Source organism: Panthera leo, chromosome A2 (assembly GCF_018350215.1).
Source record: "Panthera leo isolate Ple1 chromosome A2, P.leo_Ple1_pat1.1, whole genome shotgun sequence".
In the NCBI taxonomy this organism is placed as follows: Eukaryota; Metazoa; Chordata; class Mammalia; order Carnivora; family Felidae; genus Panthera; species Panthera leo.
The window spans coordinates 161,095,975-161,113,583 of record NC_056680.1 but is presented as its reverse complement, the minus strand read 5'-3'; the positions used below and the strand labels follow the sequence as shown (position 1 = coordinate 161,113,583).

The 17,609-nt window shown below is 47.3% G+C and overlaps 1 protein-coding gene across 4 annotated transcripts in view; it reads left to right on the top strand.

Annotated features, from left to right (window-relative positions):
• Positions 1-13,002, top strand: part of LOC122212987 (GTPase IMAP family member 1-like) — a 65,871-nt gene extending 52,869 nt beyond the window's left edge. The window contains exons 1-4 of one of the 4 annotated variants that reach the window (XM_042927038.1): positions 7,551-7,628; positions 7,809-7,857; positions 10,445-10,493; positions 11,737-13,002. In XM_042927038.1, coding sequence (XP_042782972.1) covers positions 7,855-7,857; positions 10,445-10,493; positions 11,737-12,620 — 936 coding nt within the window. In that variant the 5' untranslated portion in view covers positions 7,551-7,628; positions 7,809-7,854 and the 3' untranslated portion in view covers positions 12,621-13,002. Of the gene's footprint in view, positions 1-7,117; positions 7,629-7,808; positions 7,858-7,890; positions 8,053-10,444; positions 10,494-11,736 lie in introns of those variants that run through there. The other 3 variants (XM_042927035.1, XM_042927039.1, XM_042927036.1) reach the window with 3 other exon arrangements.
• Positions 13,003-17,609: the final 4,607 nt, after the last annotated feature.

The following is a 17,609-nucleotide window of genomic DNA, read 5'->3' as shown; positions in this document are numbered from 1 at the left end:
GAAGATTTCTAAGAAGCAGAGACCTAAGAAAACTATCCCAATGGGCTTAACCTGGTAACTGCAACGAGGACTGGAGAGGAAGAGATCAGGGGTACTGTACCCTCATACTGCACACACTGTCTCTCTCTTACCATATCTCTTACCATATCGTAGGTTGAATTGTGTCCCTCTAAAGAAGTCCTAACTCCTGGCACCTGAGAATGTGACCTTCTTTGGAGCACGGTCTCTGTGATGTCATGTCTTTAAGTTAAGGTTGAGCCCTACTCCAATGCCTGGAATCGCTTCATTCACAGTGAGGGAAGTTTACACACAGATACACACAGAGAACACCATGTTGCAAAAGAGGCAGATATTGGAGTGAAGCACCTAGAAGGCAAAGAACAAAGCAGGCCAGCCAGCACCAGAAGCTAAGAAGCAGCAAAGAAGAATCCTTCCCCGGAGACTTCATGGAGAGTATGGCCCTGGGAACGTCTCAGTTTGGCACTTGTAGCCTGTGCCAGTGAGACAGTAGCCATAACAATGAGACAGTAAGTTTCTGCTCTTTAAGCAACACTTTGTGGTCATTTGCTACAGCAGCTCCTGGGGGAACTAATATAGATTTTAAGGCCAAGAAGCAGGGTCCTGCTCTGGTAATTACTTAAAATGTAGGAGTCGTTTTGAAATTGAGTAATGCATGGAGGCTCGAAGAATTCTGAGGTACATGATAAAAAGCAAGGCCTAAGAGGATGTCGGTGGTAGGATGAACATCCAGGTCACTTTCTGGTGAGGTCCCAGAGAAAGGTGGGGACCACGCTGCTGGACATTGGAGGGATGATGGCACTTGCTATAAAATGGCAGGCGGAAGGGAGATAGGCTAAACTGAGGTGGGCTGCTGGGTGGAGAGTAGACCATGTAAGTGATGAACTTGAATATTTAGCTGAGGAGAATTCCTAGAACATATGGAAGGTGCAGCCTGGTATCTCCTTGCTGTTGCTAATGAAATGAGAGAGGAAAGAGAGTGGTGGCCTATCTGCCAGCCAAGGAGCATCAAGATGGCCAGCTGCCAGCAGAGCCCAGGAAGAAGCAAGCAGGTCCTCCCCTTGAGGCTTCAGAGAGCGCATGCCTCTGCTGGCATCTTGACTTTGGACTCCAGGAGCTACCACACAATCCATGTCTCAACTGTTTCAACTGGTGTTTGGCCGACCTGTCGTGCAGTGCTAGGCATCCAGCATGTCCCCTCCACCTTGCCCCTGCCTGCTTTCTTGTCCCATCCTCTGAGAAACCCAAAGGTCTCCCCTTGTGTGGCACGGTGTGAACAGGGCAAATCTTCTAGACTACATTCTTCCTCATTCCCGCCACATTTCTGGCCCAGACGGACCCTGAGTCTCCATGATGAGAGAGAGCTTGTGGCTTTCTCAGAATTTAGATTTCAGTCCTCTGAAGAATTTTCTTTTTGTAAACAATTATACAACACCAAAACAAAAACTAACAATTGTTTCTTTTAAAGAGACACACAGGAATTTAAGGCCTGGGAGTGCGGTTAAGGCCTCCTGAACTCTTAAGGCAAACAGGCAGACTGTCAGGGCGCCATGAGCTGGGGGTCAGAGGGAAAAGCAGGCCCCGGTCCCAAATCAACAATCAATCCCTCACTCTTACAGAATACCAACACCGCACAAAAGGACTATTTTCTCTTAATCAGCAAAAATGTCTCCTTAATATATGAAAATCAGTCAGTGGTATAGTGTGTGGGCCTCATTCTGCCACAATCAAGATCTATGGCTTGGAGAAAACCCATACACAAACAGACCCCAAAAAACCACAATCCCCATGTGCCCCACTATCTTCATGGATAAGAAGTCCTAGATTGCCTCAATACAATGCCTCCTACAGAACAGCATCATGCGAGACTATCTGGGCCTCTCCCAATGAGGACGAATCCCAAGATTCTCCCCACCCCCCACCCCCGGCATGATTCATGACCCTGGGCACACGTACCCACACAATTTCTCAGGTGTTGGTTGGCTGTAGGTATAAATCTCCAGGTGGAACAGGGGCCTGTGGCCCCCAAAGGGAGACCTTGAGGAGGTCCGAGTCCCAAGATTCCTGGCTGGAAGACCCAGGTATAAATATGAGTATGGACCTTCTTTCCCCATGGCTTTAGTGTCCCTGGGCCATCAGAGTAATGGACACTTACAGATGGTTATGGACATCACCTTTATTTACCAGCCAGCACCAACAGCCATGAACACAAGAAGCAAAGGCACAGGCATGTTTCACCCCGAGTTCTCTGCTACTCTCCACACACACAGCATCCTTCCTCACTCATCCGCCTAGACTTTCCAGTCCCACGCCTCCAAACCCCACAGCCTTTGCTTGGATGGCCCCTGGATTCTTAGCCATTCCTCAGTACCAATGGTGGAAGAGGCGGCTTGGGAGAATGGGGGTCAGGGAAAGAACTCACAGGCTGCCAGGACCAGCTGACAGCATTCAGTGATCTGCCCTCTCTGGGATTTACAACAAAGTTGGCACGGTTTCTGCTGTTACCTTCATTTCTTTCTTTTGGTTTCAACTTGACATCTTTTACTGCTTCACTCATATCTCTGTGGAGTGTCTCGAGTGCTTTATTACAAATGATAAACACGGTAAGTAAATCTTTAACGAGGGATAAAGGAAAGACTGTTATATTTATGGCACCATATCACAGCACAGTTTTTTCTGTTATTGTTTCCCACAGTCCCTTGCATTTTCAAAAATGGGCAACAGGGTGATTTCTCGTAAATTCACTCATGCACAGAAAAACATACATCTTACTTCAGCCCCAGCAATTTCCTGCCTCACTTCTCCCGAGTCTGTCTTCCTCATCAGGCCACAGAGGCAAGGTCACAGGTTCATGTCTTCTCATTTGTGGCTGCTCTTGTGCTCAAAAGGGACTGGGGCAGGAAGGCGGGGCCAAGGAGGAACCCCACCATGGAGGTCTCACTGGCCTCTGCACAGGTAGCTTTTCCCATCTCTCCCCAGGCTGGTGCTGGCCTGAGGATGAGGTGGACGTCTTCCTGGGAATCTCCAACAAGGACCCGTTCAAAGCAAGCACAGCAGCTAGATCTTTTGACCCTGACGTGGGCTGAACAAGTCAGTTCTGCTCTTTATTAGAACAGGTGCACACGGATGCTGCTATCTTCCAAAATTTTGACCAATTTTTCTACTGGTTGTTTGCTCAGTGAATGATTGATTGATTGATTGATTGATTAAAGTTTATTTATTAATTTTGAGAGAGAGAGAGAGTGAGGAGGGGAGGGACAGATAAAGAGGGAGAGAGAGGATCCCAAGCACACTCCCTGCCAGCACAGAGCCCGACGCAGGGCTTGATTCAAGAACCGTGAGATCATCATTCTGAGGTGAAGCCATGAGTTGGATGTTCAACCAAATGAGCCCCCCAGGTCCCCCCAACTTTTAAGAAATTTTTCGCTCAAAACATAAATAACTAACAAACAGCCGAGCAGCCTTATTATTTTGACTATTATTTATTTATCAGGAAGATATAGAACGTAAAAGTTGCACTGAAATGACTCATGTCCAAGCTGTGAAAGAATATAAACGACTCTTTGGAAATACAGGGAGAGGCCAGCATCTCTCTCACCCTTTGCAAGTTCACCATATCTGCAGTTAGTAGGACAGCAGGACTCCGTATAAAGACGGCTGTCAGTAAGACGGTGGTAACTGCTGCCTGGCTCTCTTTTGACGCTGTTTCGTTTAACTATAATAAGACACCACAAGGGGAAGGCAAAACGAGGCAAACTCCAGGCAGCCAAAAGGAAGGAAGAAGGGGAGGGTTGGCAATGTGGCCAGAGTTTTACCCAAACCTAGGACAGGCTTACATAAACCCGGAGGAACCCTACAGACCTAGTACTGGTGGGACAGCCATAAGTGGTGTAATGTATATATTTTTAAAAATATATTAAAGTCTCTTGAAGTTGTTCTAAGATCATTCAGCAAACAAAGAAACACCTACTAAAAAAAAAGTCTACTAAATAGTAGTAAGAACAGTGAGTCTGTGACACTTACCATAAGCTGCTTCCTCCCTTCCAACACACACTCAGCTCCTCTAGAAGGAAACTGCATTCTGGGAGGCATGGACAAAGGTGGGGCTCCCTGTCCCCTCAGCCTTCCAGCAAGAGAGCAGTATCTTGGGAGGAATCAGCTGGCAGTCAGTAGGTTTTACCACCGGGTATAGTGCGGACAGGCAGAGTGGTTAGGGAAAGACGCACACAGTGGGGCTAAGACAACTGTCACCTCCCGGGACTGTGCAGGCACAGGCTGCACCCTCTGAGGAGAGACACCAGAGGTTTCACCCTGCAGGGGAAGCAGACTTCACTGGGAGAGTCCAGCCAAACATGAAAACCGCCTGCACAAAGTTGCAGTGAAGCGCCAGAGCAGATATCCTTGTCTTATCTCTGATCACAGAGGCAAAGCTCTCAGCCTTTCATCAAGTATGGTACCAGTGGTGGGAGTTTTCACACTGATTTCCTTCAGTTCTTTCAACATGCTTAGAACTGCTCTTTGGAAGCCCTGTCTCTGAATCCAATATCCAGGGCCTCTGCCAGGCAATTCCTGTGGCCTGAGTTTTTCCAGTATATGGGTCACACCTTCCTGTTTCGTTGTACATCTTACAGGTGTTGTTAAAAACTGGGTATTTTAGGTAACATCGTGTAGTGAATCTGGATACTGATTCCATTTCTGCCTTTCTAGCCCTTGATTTGCTGCTGTCTGTGTGTCCATAAGAATACAGAAATTGCTTTTTTAAACAACAAAATAGAAATTCTGCAGCGGAAAAGTATGACTGAAATGAAAATTTTACTAGTGGAGCTCAACGATAGATTTGAATGGCCAGAACAAAGATTCAGTGAATTTCAAGATGTAATAATGATAAACACAAATGACTTCACAATTGAGCCCCAAAACACAGGAAGCAAAAAATAACAGGCGTTGGGGCGCCTGGGTGTCGCAGTCGGTTAAGCGTCCGACTTCAGCCAGGTCACGATCTGTGAGTTCGAGCCCCGCGTCGGGCTCTGGGCTGATGGCTCGGACCCTGGAGCCTGTTTCCGATTCTGTGTCTCCCTCTCTCTCTGCCCCTCCCCTGTTCATGCTCTGTCTCTCTCTGTCCCAAAAATAAATAAAAAACGTTGAAAAAAAAAATAACAGGCGTCAAGGAGAAATAGACAATTCAACAACAAGCTGTAGACTTCAATGTCCACGTTGAACAACACGTACCACAGCTAATCAGAAGGTCAAAACAGAAACAGAAGATGTGATCCACAGATAAACCAACTAGACCTAACACTAGATCACTTAACCCAACGAAGTAGATTATGCATTCTGTTCAGGTACACAGAGAACGTTCTCCTAAATATGACGAATAGGCTATAAAATGGGCCTCAATAAATCTAAGAGACTTGAAATCCTAGAGTATAACAGGGGGGTAAGCTCCTTTACATCAGTCTTGGCAATAATTTTTTGGATTTGACCACAAAAGCAAAGGCAGCGAAAGATAAAATGATCAAATGAGATTACATCCAACTAATACGCTTCTGCCTCACAAAGGAAACCATCAACAATACAAAAAGGCAGCCCACTGAATGGGAGAAAGTATTTGCAAATCATATATTTCATAAAGGGTTAATACCCAAAATACATAAAGAACTCCTATAACTAATAGCAAAACCCGAGCAATTTATTTAAAAAGGACAGAGGAACTAAACAGGCGTTTTCCCAAAGAGGACATACAGGTGGCACATAGGTGCATGGAGATGTGCTCAGTATCACCATCATCAGGGGAATCGCAAATCAAAACCACAATGAGGTATCCCCTCACACCTGTTAGAATGGCTATCATCAAGAAGACAAGAGGTAACAAGTGTTAGGGAGGATGAGGAAAAAAGGGAAGCCTTGTGCACTGTGCATGGGACGCAAATTGGTGCAGCCACTGTGGAAAACAGTATGGACGGTCCTCCAAAAATTATAGGTAGCATCACATTTGATCCGGCAATCCCACTTCTGGGTATTTATCCAAAAGAAAGGAAAGCAAGATCTCAAAGAAAGATCTGCACTCACAAGCTCCCTGCAGCATTGCTCACAATACCCAAGATGTGGAAGCAACCTAAGGGTTTATATATATATATATATATATATATATATATATACACATATATATAGTTCTCTGAAAAGAAAGAAGAACATCTTCTCATTTGCAACAGCAGGGTCAAACTTGAGGGCATTATCGTAAGCGAAACAGGTCGAACAGAGAAAAACAAATACTGTATGATATCACCCTTATGTGGAATTTTAAAAAGCCAAACTGATAGAAATGGAGAGTAGAACGGTGGTGACCAGGGTCTTGGGGATGGGGGGATGGGGAGACATTGGTCAAAGAGTACAAAGTTCCAGTTATAAGATGATTAAGTTGTGGGGATCTAACGTGCAGCACAGTGACTATAGCTCATTACCACTGTATCATACCTTAAGTGTTACTAAGAGAGGAGATGATCTTAAATGTTCTCACTCAAAAAAAGAGTAATGGTAAATATGTGATGTGATGCAGGTGTTACCTAATAATATTATGGTGGCAATTATTTTGCAATATAGAGTGTATCAAATCAACACATTGCACCCTTTCAAATTACAGTGTTACATTTCAATTATATCTCCATAAAGCTGGATAGGGTGTGGGGGGATAAGGTGGAGGGCCATGGGTTAGGTATCTTCACTAGAGAGAATGAACTGGCAAGACTGAGTAAAAATCACGCCCCAGAACATTAGCTTCAGATTAAGTGAAAGCCCTCACTACACACGGCGAGAGTTGACTCCAGAAACTGTAAGTGAGTTAGGCAAGATCGCAGAGTTGATTCCAGAACAAACCAGGTCCAGGGCACATAGCACCATACACTGTTGTAGCCTTCTCTCCACACAAACTCTGGCTATTTTACTCACGGCTATTTTCCTCTCTCATGACCTCCTGAGAGGAGAAACAGACACTTGGGTCAGAGATACCAACTTGAGGCTAGACTAAGTCTCCTATGAAAATTCCATCCTCTTCCTGCTGTCTGATCTTTAATAGCTGAAAAGACCTCTTTTTATTTAGGAATGAGGAGATGGCAGAGAGGACCACATTGGTGGCCTTGTCCACACTGATGTCCAGTCAAGGATTCCTCCCTGATTCCTGGGGAAGGAGACTCTCAGGAGGCCATTTTCTAGGAAAACACCCAAAAAGCAAAAGGCAACTGGACATAAGAGTAGTGGGCAGAGGCCAACACTGAGAACAGGCCTCAGAAATCTAAACTGCCCTTCACTGAGATTACAGCCCCTCCCGGGAACAAGATGTGGTGCCACAGCGACCATCGGAAAGGATCAGCACAGTCCCAAGCAGGGGGTGTGTTGCGCAGTGGAAAGAACACAAAGGCACCACCCGCTGGCCCACCTGGCCCATGTCCTGTCCCTTTAAATCGGCACCACTGGGCCCTCCCTCCCTGGGCTCTGAGACTTCCTCCCTGTGCTGTGCTGGCAGGAACAGCCTCTGTACTCACAAGCCAAGGCACAGCACCAGGTCGCGGGTTTCTGCAGCCAACAGCAGAGCCTGTCATCACTTCTGCTGGAAGGTGAGCACACAGGGGAAGGAAGGGAGCCACCTGGGGCAGAGGGCAGTGGAGGAAGTGGGGGGGATTAGGTTGGCTCTAAGGAGTTCAGGGCCTGGTTGCAGCTCACTGAGTGGGTGCCTGCATTCTACTACCTCCCAGGAAGGGGAGCGGGATCTAGAAAGAATAACTTCACCCTTGCAGGCTTTTCAGGGAGCTCTGAGTTTCAGAACAAGCAAGGGAAGAAGAAATGGTAAGCATCTTCTCCAGCCGTGGAGTGCGCACACTTTTACTTGGGACTACGGACTTCGTCCTGCCCCGCTCCTCACCTGGTCAGAAAGGTGTTTGCTGGAAGCACTGCCAGGGCTGAGCACGCTGGAGAAGGCTGCAGACACTCCCTCTGAGGGCATGTGCAGCCAAGGAGAGAGACATTTCTGAGGACAAACAAGTGGGTCTAACCTCAGAACACATCGCAGAGTGGAAATCGTGTCTGTGCGCCGAACCCCACTCACGCCCTCCACCTCCTCTGCCCTGTGCACCCCCAGGGACTTGCAGGAGTCAGCAACAGTTATGAACATGGTCTTCAGACCTCTGCAGTACACGTGCTTGTGTGTCCTTGCACATCCCTTCCCCCGCCCTGGCTGCCCAGGGCTCTGTGCGCTGGGAGCCAGCTTCATCCCCACACACTGGCTTTAAATGAAGAGCTTGGACAGGATGAATGGCCCAGAAACTCAGAGCAGGGACCCGATGCATTAGAATCACTCAGGAGGTTGGGGAGGGTGCCTCGGTGGCTTGGTCCATTAAGCTTTGAGCCCTGGGATGGATTCTGTGCTGTCAGTTCAATGCCTGGAGCCTGCTTTGGATTTTTCATCTCCCTCTCTCTCTCTGACCCTCCCCTGCTCATGCTCTTTCTCACCGTCTCTCAATAAAATAAGTAAACAGTAAAATAAAGTTTTTTATTAAAAAAAATCCCTCAGGAAGAGGGATGAGAGATACTGTTTTTTTAACGTTTATTTATTTATTTATTTGTTTGTTTGTTTGTTTGTTTGTTTGTTTTTTGAGACAGACATGTGAGCAGGGGAGGCACACATGAAGAAGGAGAGAGAATCCGAAGCAGGCTCTGTGCTATCAGCACAGAGCCTGATGAGGGGCTCAAACCCACAAACCATGAGATCATGAGCTGAACCCAAATTAAGAGTCAGATACTTAACAGACTGAGCCACAAAGGCACCCCCTTTTTTCTTATTAAAGTGCAGATCTATGAAACAAAATGTCAAGTATATATTTTAAAGACTCCCATAGATACTTCCCAAAGACAGCAGGTTCAGGAAGCAGGGGACTACATAATATCCAATCGCATTTAAGATGCTAGGAGTCTCCATGTTCTACATCAGTCAATGACTCCAAGCTCTAAACCCCAGATGTCAGCTCTCAGAAACTCTGGAAAAAATTTTCAAATCCCATCCCAAACCATCGCAAACCTTTGGGAAGTCCCATAGGGGCCAGGAGTCCAGTGGATTTCCTAGAGCACACTTGGTCAGTTCTGTCATCGATAAGGACTTCTTGCTTTAGCTAAATTCTTGTTCTTTGCACTGAATCTTCTGGCCGTTTCTTCAGTTCTGCTGTGCAGTCAGTTATGGGAGTTTGCTAATTTTTACACACAAGATCACTACTCACCTGAAGCCTGTGGGATCAACTTTACCAAGGGCTTTGGGGAGCCGAAAGTGGCATTACGCAGAAGACAAACCTGTCATCTAACTGGTCAGAGACAAGTTATCAATCAACCTTTCCCTTTGCTTGTCCTTGTGTGTTGCCCATGGGACACAGCACAGTCACCCACAGTAGCCAGGTGTTGCCATGAAGAGGTAGCATTTGAAATGGATGGCGGAGCACAGACAGGACTCAGACAGAAACGTGGGAGAGAAGGAGTGGTCATGGGGGTGAGCGCACAGGTGGGCTGGAAAGGCCCTGAACCCTGTCCTCTGCGGAGCAGCTGACCCAGAAGGGGAGTGATTGGGACACAGGGCTGGCGAAGCAGACAGAGCAGAGCTGCGCCCTTGTGACCAGGTCCTCATGAGATCAAGCAGACTCCATCACTGAGTGGCTATCTGTAGTAAATCCTGCCGGACTTGGGGTCATCGCTTAGTTTGAGAGGCCTCAGATTCGGGGCAGGAACACCAGGAGCCGGAAGGGAGTGTCCCATCTCTCCAGCACACAGGTCACATTTACACAAATGACACAAGCCAAATTCTTTGGTCTTCGGAGAGCAGAACACAGGTTCTTCAGATCAGCACGGGAGATAGGTATCTTTCCCAATTTTCAAAAGCAAACTGCAAACTCTCTTCTTGTCCCCCCACCCCCACCCCCGCCCATCCCCGGCCAACAGCCCTAAGGTGGTTCCCTAAGTCACTGAGCAGAATTTCTGATTCTCAGGGTTTTCCAAAGTCTCCCCTGGCTGTGGAATCTTCTGGGAAAACTTTGTGCCTACAGTTAATGCCACTGACATAAATTACCTGGGAAATTCTCAGCTAAAGCTCACTCACTGACACAGAGGACGGGTTATCACTTCCACTCTGTCATTTGCATTCAGGGTCCCTGAAAGGACCAACAAGGCTCACCAAAGGTTCTCATGGTTTGGTTCCAACACCAACCAGGTCCTTCCGGGGTTCCTCCCCAAATTCTGATGTTCAGGGAAGGGCAGGAAGCATGACCTTTCATTGGGATGTCACCAGCTCTTTGGACCTTGCCTGAGCCACCTTAGGTAGTTATACCTATTTGATAAACGAATGAATGATTGAAGGAATGAAGGAACGAACAGGTTGTGTTTGGAACTCTTTCAGGTGGGCATGGGAGGACGCAAGATGGCCAGAGATGAAGAGAATGCCTATGGTAAGAACTGATCTCAGTATGTACTTGCCCCTAGGCGTCAGCTCTGGGTCCCAAGGCCATGGGCTAACTCAAGACTGAACAGAGACATTGGGGCACCTGGGTGGCCCAGTCGGTTGAGCGCCTGACTTCAGCTCAAGTCATGATCTCGCAGCTCATGAGTTCGAGCCCCACGTTGGGCTCTGTGCTGACAGCTCAGAGCCTGGAGACTGTTTCAGATTCATCTCCCTGTCTCTCTGTCCCATCCCACTCGCATTCTGTCTCTGTCTCTCTCAAAAATAAATAAACATTAAAAAAAAAACAAAAGACTGAGCAGAGACATATCCCAGACATGTCCCCATGCTGGGGTGAAACAGCTAGAGCCCCAGCTTTGCATTTTTGCTGGACCTCTGCCCCTGACCTACTGTAGGATATTAAGTGCCTTGACTAGCCTGTGGCTTGGGTCCCAAAGGGTACAATGAAGATAATACATCTACTCCGATCCCCACGGAAGATGTGGAGGGTTGAGATCATGGACTGGAGGGAACACAGTTTACCAGGTAGACTGTGTCGGTGAACAAGGATAGAGGGTTAACTGTGTCTTACTGGAAGCAGGTTTACTAGAGAGAAGAGGGAGGAGGAGGGGAAGTGGAGGAAGGGAAGAAGGAAAGAGATCCTGTCACCTAATGCTCTGAGCAACCCTGGGAGACACAACTCTCTGTCACCCCTCCCATTATGCAGAAGACGTTGAAAGCTTAGACTAAACTCGCCCAAGGTTCCACAGCTGGCACATGCGGGGCTGTGATTCCAACCCGGGGTGTCTGGGACTCCAGACAGCCCTTCACTCCCAGGCCTTCTGTGCCCTCCCGCATCTCCTCGCTGGGATGGCCCCTGGGAGAAGTCTGGCAGAGGCCTGGGAAGTCGTCGAGCACGGAGCAGCTCTGCACGGTGCGGACGACCAGAGGCAATGTCAGCTGAAGTCATGGCCTGCGACCGTCGAGGTGGACCCTCCAGAGCAGTGTGCACCCGGTGCCGGAGCATGGACTGGGGGGCAGGTGCACGCACTGGAGCCAAAGATGGAAGAAAGGTGGCTAAAGATGCCCCCGGAGTCGCACAAGCTCTAACCAGACCGCCTGGGAAAGGCCTGGTTGGACAAGCGGAAGCGGGAGGCGTCGGTGCCCTCCTCCCTCAGGAGGCACCCCGGAGCCCCGGTGGAGCGGGACGCGCGCTCTCAAGCCGGCGGCTCACGCCTACTCTGTCCTCACAGGTTCCCAGGACCCGGACGACCAGCAGCAGCCGGTCGCGCAGGAGCGCAGGCTCAGGCTCATCCTGGCCGGCAGGACCGGAGTGGGCAAGAGCGCCACGGGCAACAGCATCCTGGGCCACAGGCTCTTCCCGTCCAGGCTCGCGGCCACCCCGGTGACCAGAAGCTGCGCCCTGGGGAGCCGGAGCTGGGCCGGGTGGCGCGTGGAGGTCACCGACACCCCCGACCTCTTCACCGCCCAAGGCCGGCACGCGGACCCGGACTGCACCGAGCGGGCCAGCTGCTACCTGCTCTCGGCGCCCGGGCCGCACGCGCTGCTGCTGGTCACGCAGCTGGGCCGCTTCACCGCCCAGGACGAGGAGGCGGCGCGCGGCGTCCGCGAGCTGTTCGGCGCCGGCGTCCTGGCGCGCGCCGTGCTCGTCTTCACGCGCCGGGAGGACCTGGAGGGGGGCTCGCTGCACGACTACGTGCGCGCCACCGACAACCGCGCGCTGCGGGCCCTGGTGGCCGAGTGCGGCGGCCGCGTGTGCGCCCTGGACAACCGGGCGGCGGGCGCCGAGCGCGATGCGCAGGTGGGCGAGCTGCTGGCGCTGGTGGAGCGGCTGGCGCTGGAGCACCACGGCGCGCCCTTCACCGACGACGTGTACGGCCTGGCGTGGGCCCGGCGCCACGCGCGTCCCGAGGACACGCTCCGCCTGGTGGCCGCGGGGCTGGCGGCCCGCGGCCTGGGGCGGGGTTGCGGGCGGGGGTGGGGGCGGGGGCGGCGCTGGCTGGAGGCCGTGCAACGGAGGTGGCGGCTGGTGCTTCTGCTGCTGGGGGGCGTGCTGCTGCTGGGCCTGGTGTTCCCGCGTGGGCCCCTGGCCTTGCCTGAGGGCCGTCCTGAGTGACCCTGTTGGAAGGACTTTGACCCATCAACTGAAGAACACGTTCCCCTGCTGGTGTTGTGCGTCTCTAGGGCCCACACGCTCTTCCTTCCTCCTTCCTATTCAGAGCCCTGCCTTGGGCCAACTCCTACAATACCTTCCCAGAGGTGGAGCGCTTCCCTGAGCTCTCTCTCCCTTGAGTGAAGCCGAACAACCAGCGTTTCTTTGGTCTGTTTTCCACCGATCAGACTGCCTCTCCTGTCGTTGAACTGTCTCCGCTCCTGTCTTTGCCTTCCTGTCCTGGACTCCCCTCAGATTAGGGTGAAAGCCAACAATGATCAGAGCCTCAGGCCATACTCGTTTATTTGAGTTATCTGAATTGAATAAATAAACGCACTAAATCACATTGTGTTTTCTTTAAATATAATTTATTGTCAAATTGGCTTCTTTTCAACACCTCATCCCAACAAGTGCCCTCCTCAATGCCCATCCTTCAGCTGGTAGATGATTTTTCTGCTTTATCTGCCCATTGAATGTCATTCCTAGCTCAGTCTGCAAAATCCAGATACCTCATGCTTGCGCGTGCGTGCGCGCGCGCGCACACGCACACACACACACACACACACACTCAAGCACCTAATCATAAGAACAGAATACACTGGAATAGAACTGTCCATCTGTACCAGCAAGGGAATGTGTCCCTGGGCATGGCCATTCCCACCCCTCTGCAGCTTGCAAGCAGACGTTCTACAAGTCCCAGGAGAATAGGACTAGAGACTCCTTTCCCTAGGGGCTATTGAGACCCTGAAGAAAGTCCACTTCCAAAGAGGAGTTTTTTTCACTGGCTCACACACTCACAGGGCGAGGATACACTTTTGAACTCAGGGATAAATAAACAACATTTAAGAGGTTTGGAAATTTTTCTTTTATTTCAATCTCAAAAAAAGGCTGGGTGGGTAGGGGGACAAACAGATTTGTGGGCCAACTAGTGAGATGATATGAGGTGCAGAATCCTCTCCTTCTGTCCCATGCATCTCTGGAAGGATCATCTCTCTGGTCCAGGTCAAATGAGCCAGGTTAGCCTCTATTGTCCATCCTAACTGTGCCTCCTTAGCTCTCCACCCACACTTGCTTTGTCTCCAACATCTCTACCCTCACACACAAAGTCAAGCCCCTCTCTGATACTACAGTGCAATTCCATATCTCTTCCCTCCAGTATCCTCTGCCAGGTTGTCCTCACAGCCAGGGATTCTCAGGTTGCTGATGACCTCAGATTTCTAATGAAATGCATAAAAAGGGGAAATTGTCTGCAACAGCTGAGCACACATCGCAAAGAAAAGCCCACCAGCCTGCATGCAAGCCATGCAGACATGAACAGGGACACGGATGCCACATGCTAAAACCTGAAATTCCCTCAACTGCAAAAGTTATTCTGGCTTAAGGGGTTGTGTATGGTTCTAGCAGAAGCCCTGATAAGGAATCTTGATTTGGGTCTTGTTCACTTCTCAAACAGAAAGAAAGAAAAAAAATAAAACAAAACTCTGGCACTGTCACTTTGCTGAGAAAGGGGATGGTCCCTGGCAAAAATAAATGTGAGAAAAGAATAACAAGGTGTCCAGCGTGAACAATGGAAACTTTTAACTCACGACCCAAATAGTGAGAAATATTGGCTTCTTGCTCTTTAGTTGGGGAGGTTGAGAGCCCAGGGAACTCCCAAGGAGCAGTGTTTGAGCTGATGGGAATATGGGAAGGAACATTCCGGGGGTCCTAGAGGGCCAGCATGTCCCACTAAGGCTGCGATCCAGGACATATTGAGAAGAGAGTGTGTTTGTGGGCAGTGTGTTAGAAGCTATCTATACATGTAGGATATATGTGAAAGTATAGAGCATGCCAGGAAAAAATGTCTGAAACAGGGTGCCTGGGGCACTCAGTTGGTTAAGTGTCCAACTCTTGATTTCAGCTCAGGTCATGATCTCACTCACGGTTCATGAGATGGAGCCCCACGTTGGGCTCTGTGCTGACAGTGCAGAGCCTGCTTGGAATTCTCTCTTCCTCTCTTTCTGCCCCTTCCCCCTCTCAAAATAAATAAACTTAAAAGAAAACCTATAAAACTCTGAAAACACAGTGTAAATCTTTACAACCGTAAGTTAGGCAATAGTTTCTAATATATGACACCAAAATCAGAAGCAACCAAAGAAAATAGATGTACTGGATTTCGTCAAAATCTAAAATTTTTGCATATCATGGAACACCATCAAAAATGAAAAGACGACCCACAGAATGGGAGAAAATATTTGCAAATTACATATCTGACAAAGATCTAGTACCAGACTATATAAAGAACTCTTACAACTCCACAATAAAAAGACAAATCACTCAGTTTTTAAATAGATAAAAAAATGGATTAGACATTTCTCCAAAGAAGATACACAAATAATCAACAAACACATGAAAAGATGCTCAACATCATTAGTCACTAGGGAAATGCAAATCACAGAATGAGAAACCACTTCACATTCATGGAGTGGTTATAATTTTAAAAAAAGAAAAAGAAAAACTAACAAACACTAGTGAGGATGTAGAGAGATTGAATCTTTGCTGCTCAGGGTGTAAAATGGTGCCACCACTGTGGAAGATAGTCTGGCAATTCCTCAAAAAGCTAATCGTAGAGCTGTCAGGTGACTCAGTAATTCCATTCCTAAGTATATACCCAAGAGAACTGAAAACATGTTCACACAAAATGAGATTAGAGAGATGTGTAAAACGTGAGAAGCAGTGCAAAATTCTGTAGAAAATCACCACCCGAATAAGGCTGTAGCAGTGTAGTGATAAATCTGTTTAACAACAATGCAATGTCACATTTCCACAAAATCCTCAAAAGGAGGCAAAATAAAGTGTCATGGGACAGGTTCCATGTTAAAGTTGCATGAAAAGAAAAAGATTCCATTGAGCCAATAGATAGCAGTAATTCCGTTAGCGATAGTGAATGTTGTCCTATACAATAACCCTCCTCTCTCACGTCTCCCTCACACCAGCCATGAAGGTTTTCAAAGGGAAGTGTAGGTTGATTTGCTTATTTTTCTTTATATTTTGTATTTGATTTATTATTTTGTATTACATTACAGTATTTTAATTCATTTTATATGAAAATTTGGGGGCTGGGAATGAATCATCTGAGTTTCCATTATTTCTTATGGGGAAATTCACTTTGATATACAAGAGCTTTGGATTGCAAACATGTTTCCAGAACGAATTATACTCGCAAACCAAGGTTTGACTGTGTGTGTGTGTGTGTGTGTGTGTGTGTGTGTGTGTGTGTGTGTGATGGAATATTACTCAGCCATGAAAAAGAATGAAATCTTGCCATTTGCAACAATTTGGATGGAGCCAGAGTATAATGCTAAGTGAAATAAGTCAGTCAGAGAAGGACAAATACCATATGATTTCACTCATATGTATAATTTAAGAAACAAAACAAACAACCATAGGGGTGAAAAAGAGAGAGGAAAACCAAAAAACAGACTCTTTACTATAGAGAACACACTGATGGTTACAAGAGAGGAGGTGGGTAGGGGCATAAGTGGGGACTGAGGATGATGAGCACTGAGTGTGGTACGGAAGTGTGGAATCACTAAAAACTAACACACACACACATGCACACACACACAACCAATAAATAAATAAATAAATAAATAAATAAATAAACTATATTAAAATCAAAATAGAATTATAAAATTGTTCAAGTATCCCACAGGAATGTAGAGGGGAAAATAGAGAAGTGAAAACCGGAGAGAACAAAGGAAAAAAAAATAAAATAAAATAAAAATGGCAGACTTATGCCCTAACACCTCAATAATTAATTACATTAAATGTAGGGATCTGAATACACCAATCAAAAGATAGAAATGGGAAGGTAGATTAAACCACATGACCCAACTATATGCTGCTTATAAGAAAATCATTTCAGATATTATGGTAGAAACAGGTTGAAAATAAAAGGATGAAAAACGATAAACAGTGCAAATATTAACCATGCAAAGGAAAGAAGGAATGGCTATATTAATATCAAATAAAGTAGATTTCAGAGCAAAGAAAATCATCAAAACCAGAGAATGATGTTATACAGTGATGAAAATGTCAGTTCATCAAGAAGACAAAGCAATTCTAAATGTATATTCCCAAAAACAGAACTGCAAAATGTGTGAAGCAAAACCTTAAAGAATTGAAAGGAGAACTGATGAAGCCACAATTCTATTCGAAGACTCCATACCTCTCTCTCAACCATCGATAGAGCAACTTTTAGAAAATGAGCAAGCACATAGGAGAAATGACCCAATAACACCATCAACCAGCAGGATGTAATTGATATTGACAGAAACAACCACAGCAGACACATCCATTTCAAGTACACATGGGACATATACCAAGACAGACCACATCCTGGGCTATAAGACAAATCTCAACAAATTTAAGAGTTGAAACCAAATGGAGTATATTCTCCAACCACAATAGAATCCAGTTAGAAATCAAATAACAGAAAGATAACAGAAATATCTTCTGGACTGCCCTATAGGCAGCATCATGACTCCCTTAACAATCACCAGAATCTGAACAAAGGCTTTGTTGATGGTCTTCCAATGTCAAATTCTAAGGCTGAAAAGGGACTTTTCTGGGCTTGGAAAACACTCAAGACTGTCACCGAAGGATGGAAAAGTAAGTGGTAAATAGCCATTTCTTCCTTTTTTTTCTACCCATTACTAAAGCCAACTTCTTTGCCATTGAAGAGAAGAGGGAATTATATGTTCCCTACTGCATGTCTGTCCCCTGTCCCAACGTTTACTCATTTTTCACTTTGAGTACAGATGACTTTATTCAAGAATAGACAAACCCGATGTCTACTCACCCTTGGCCAGCTTCCGCCCACCAGTTATGGCCTAGCCAACCCTCTGGGCACAATCAACTCAACTATGTAATTTAGCCCTTAGGTGAAAATGCTGAGAGCACTTCCTGGTC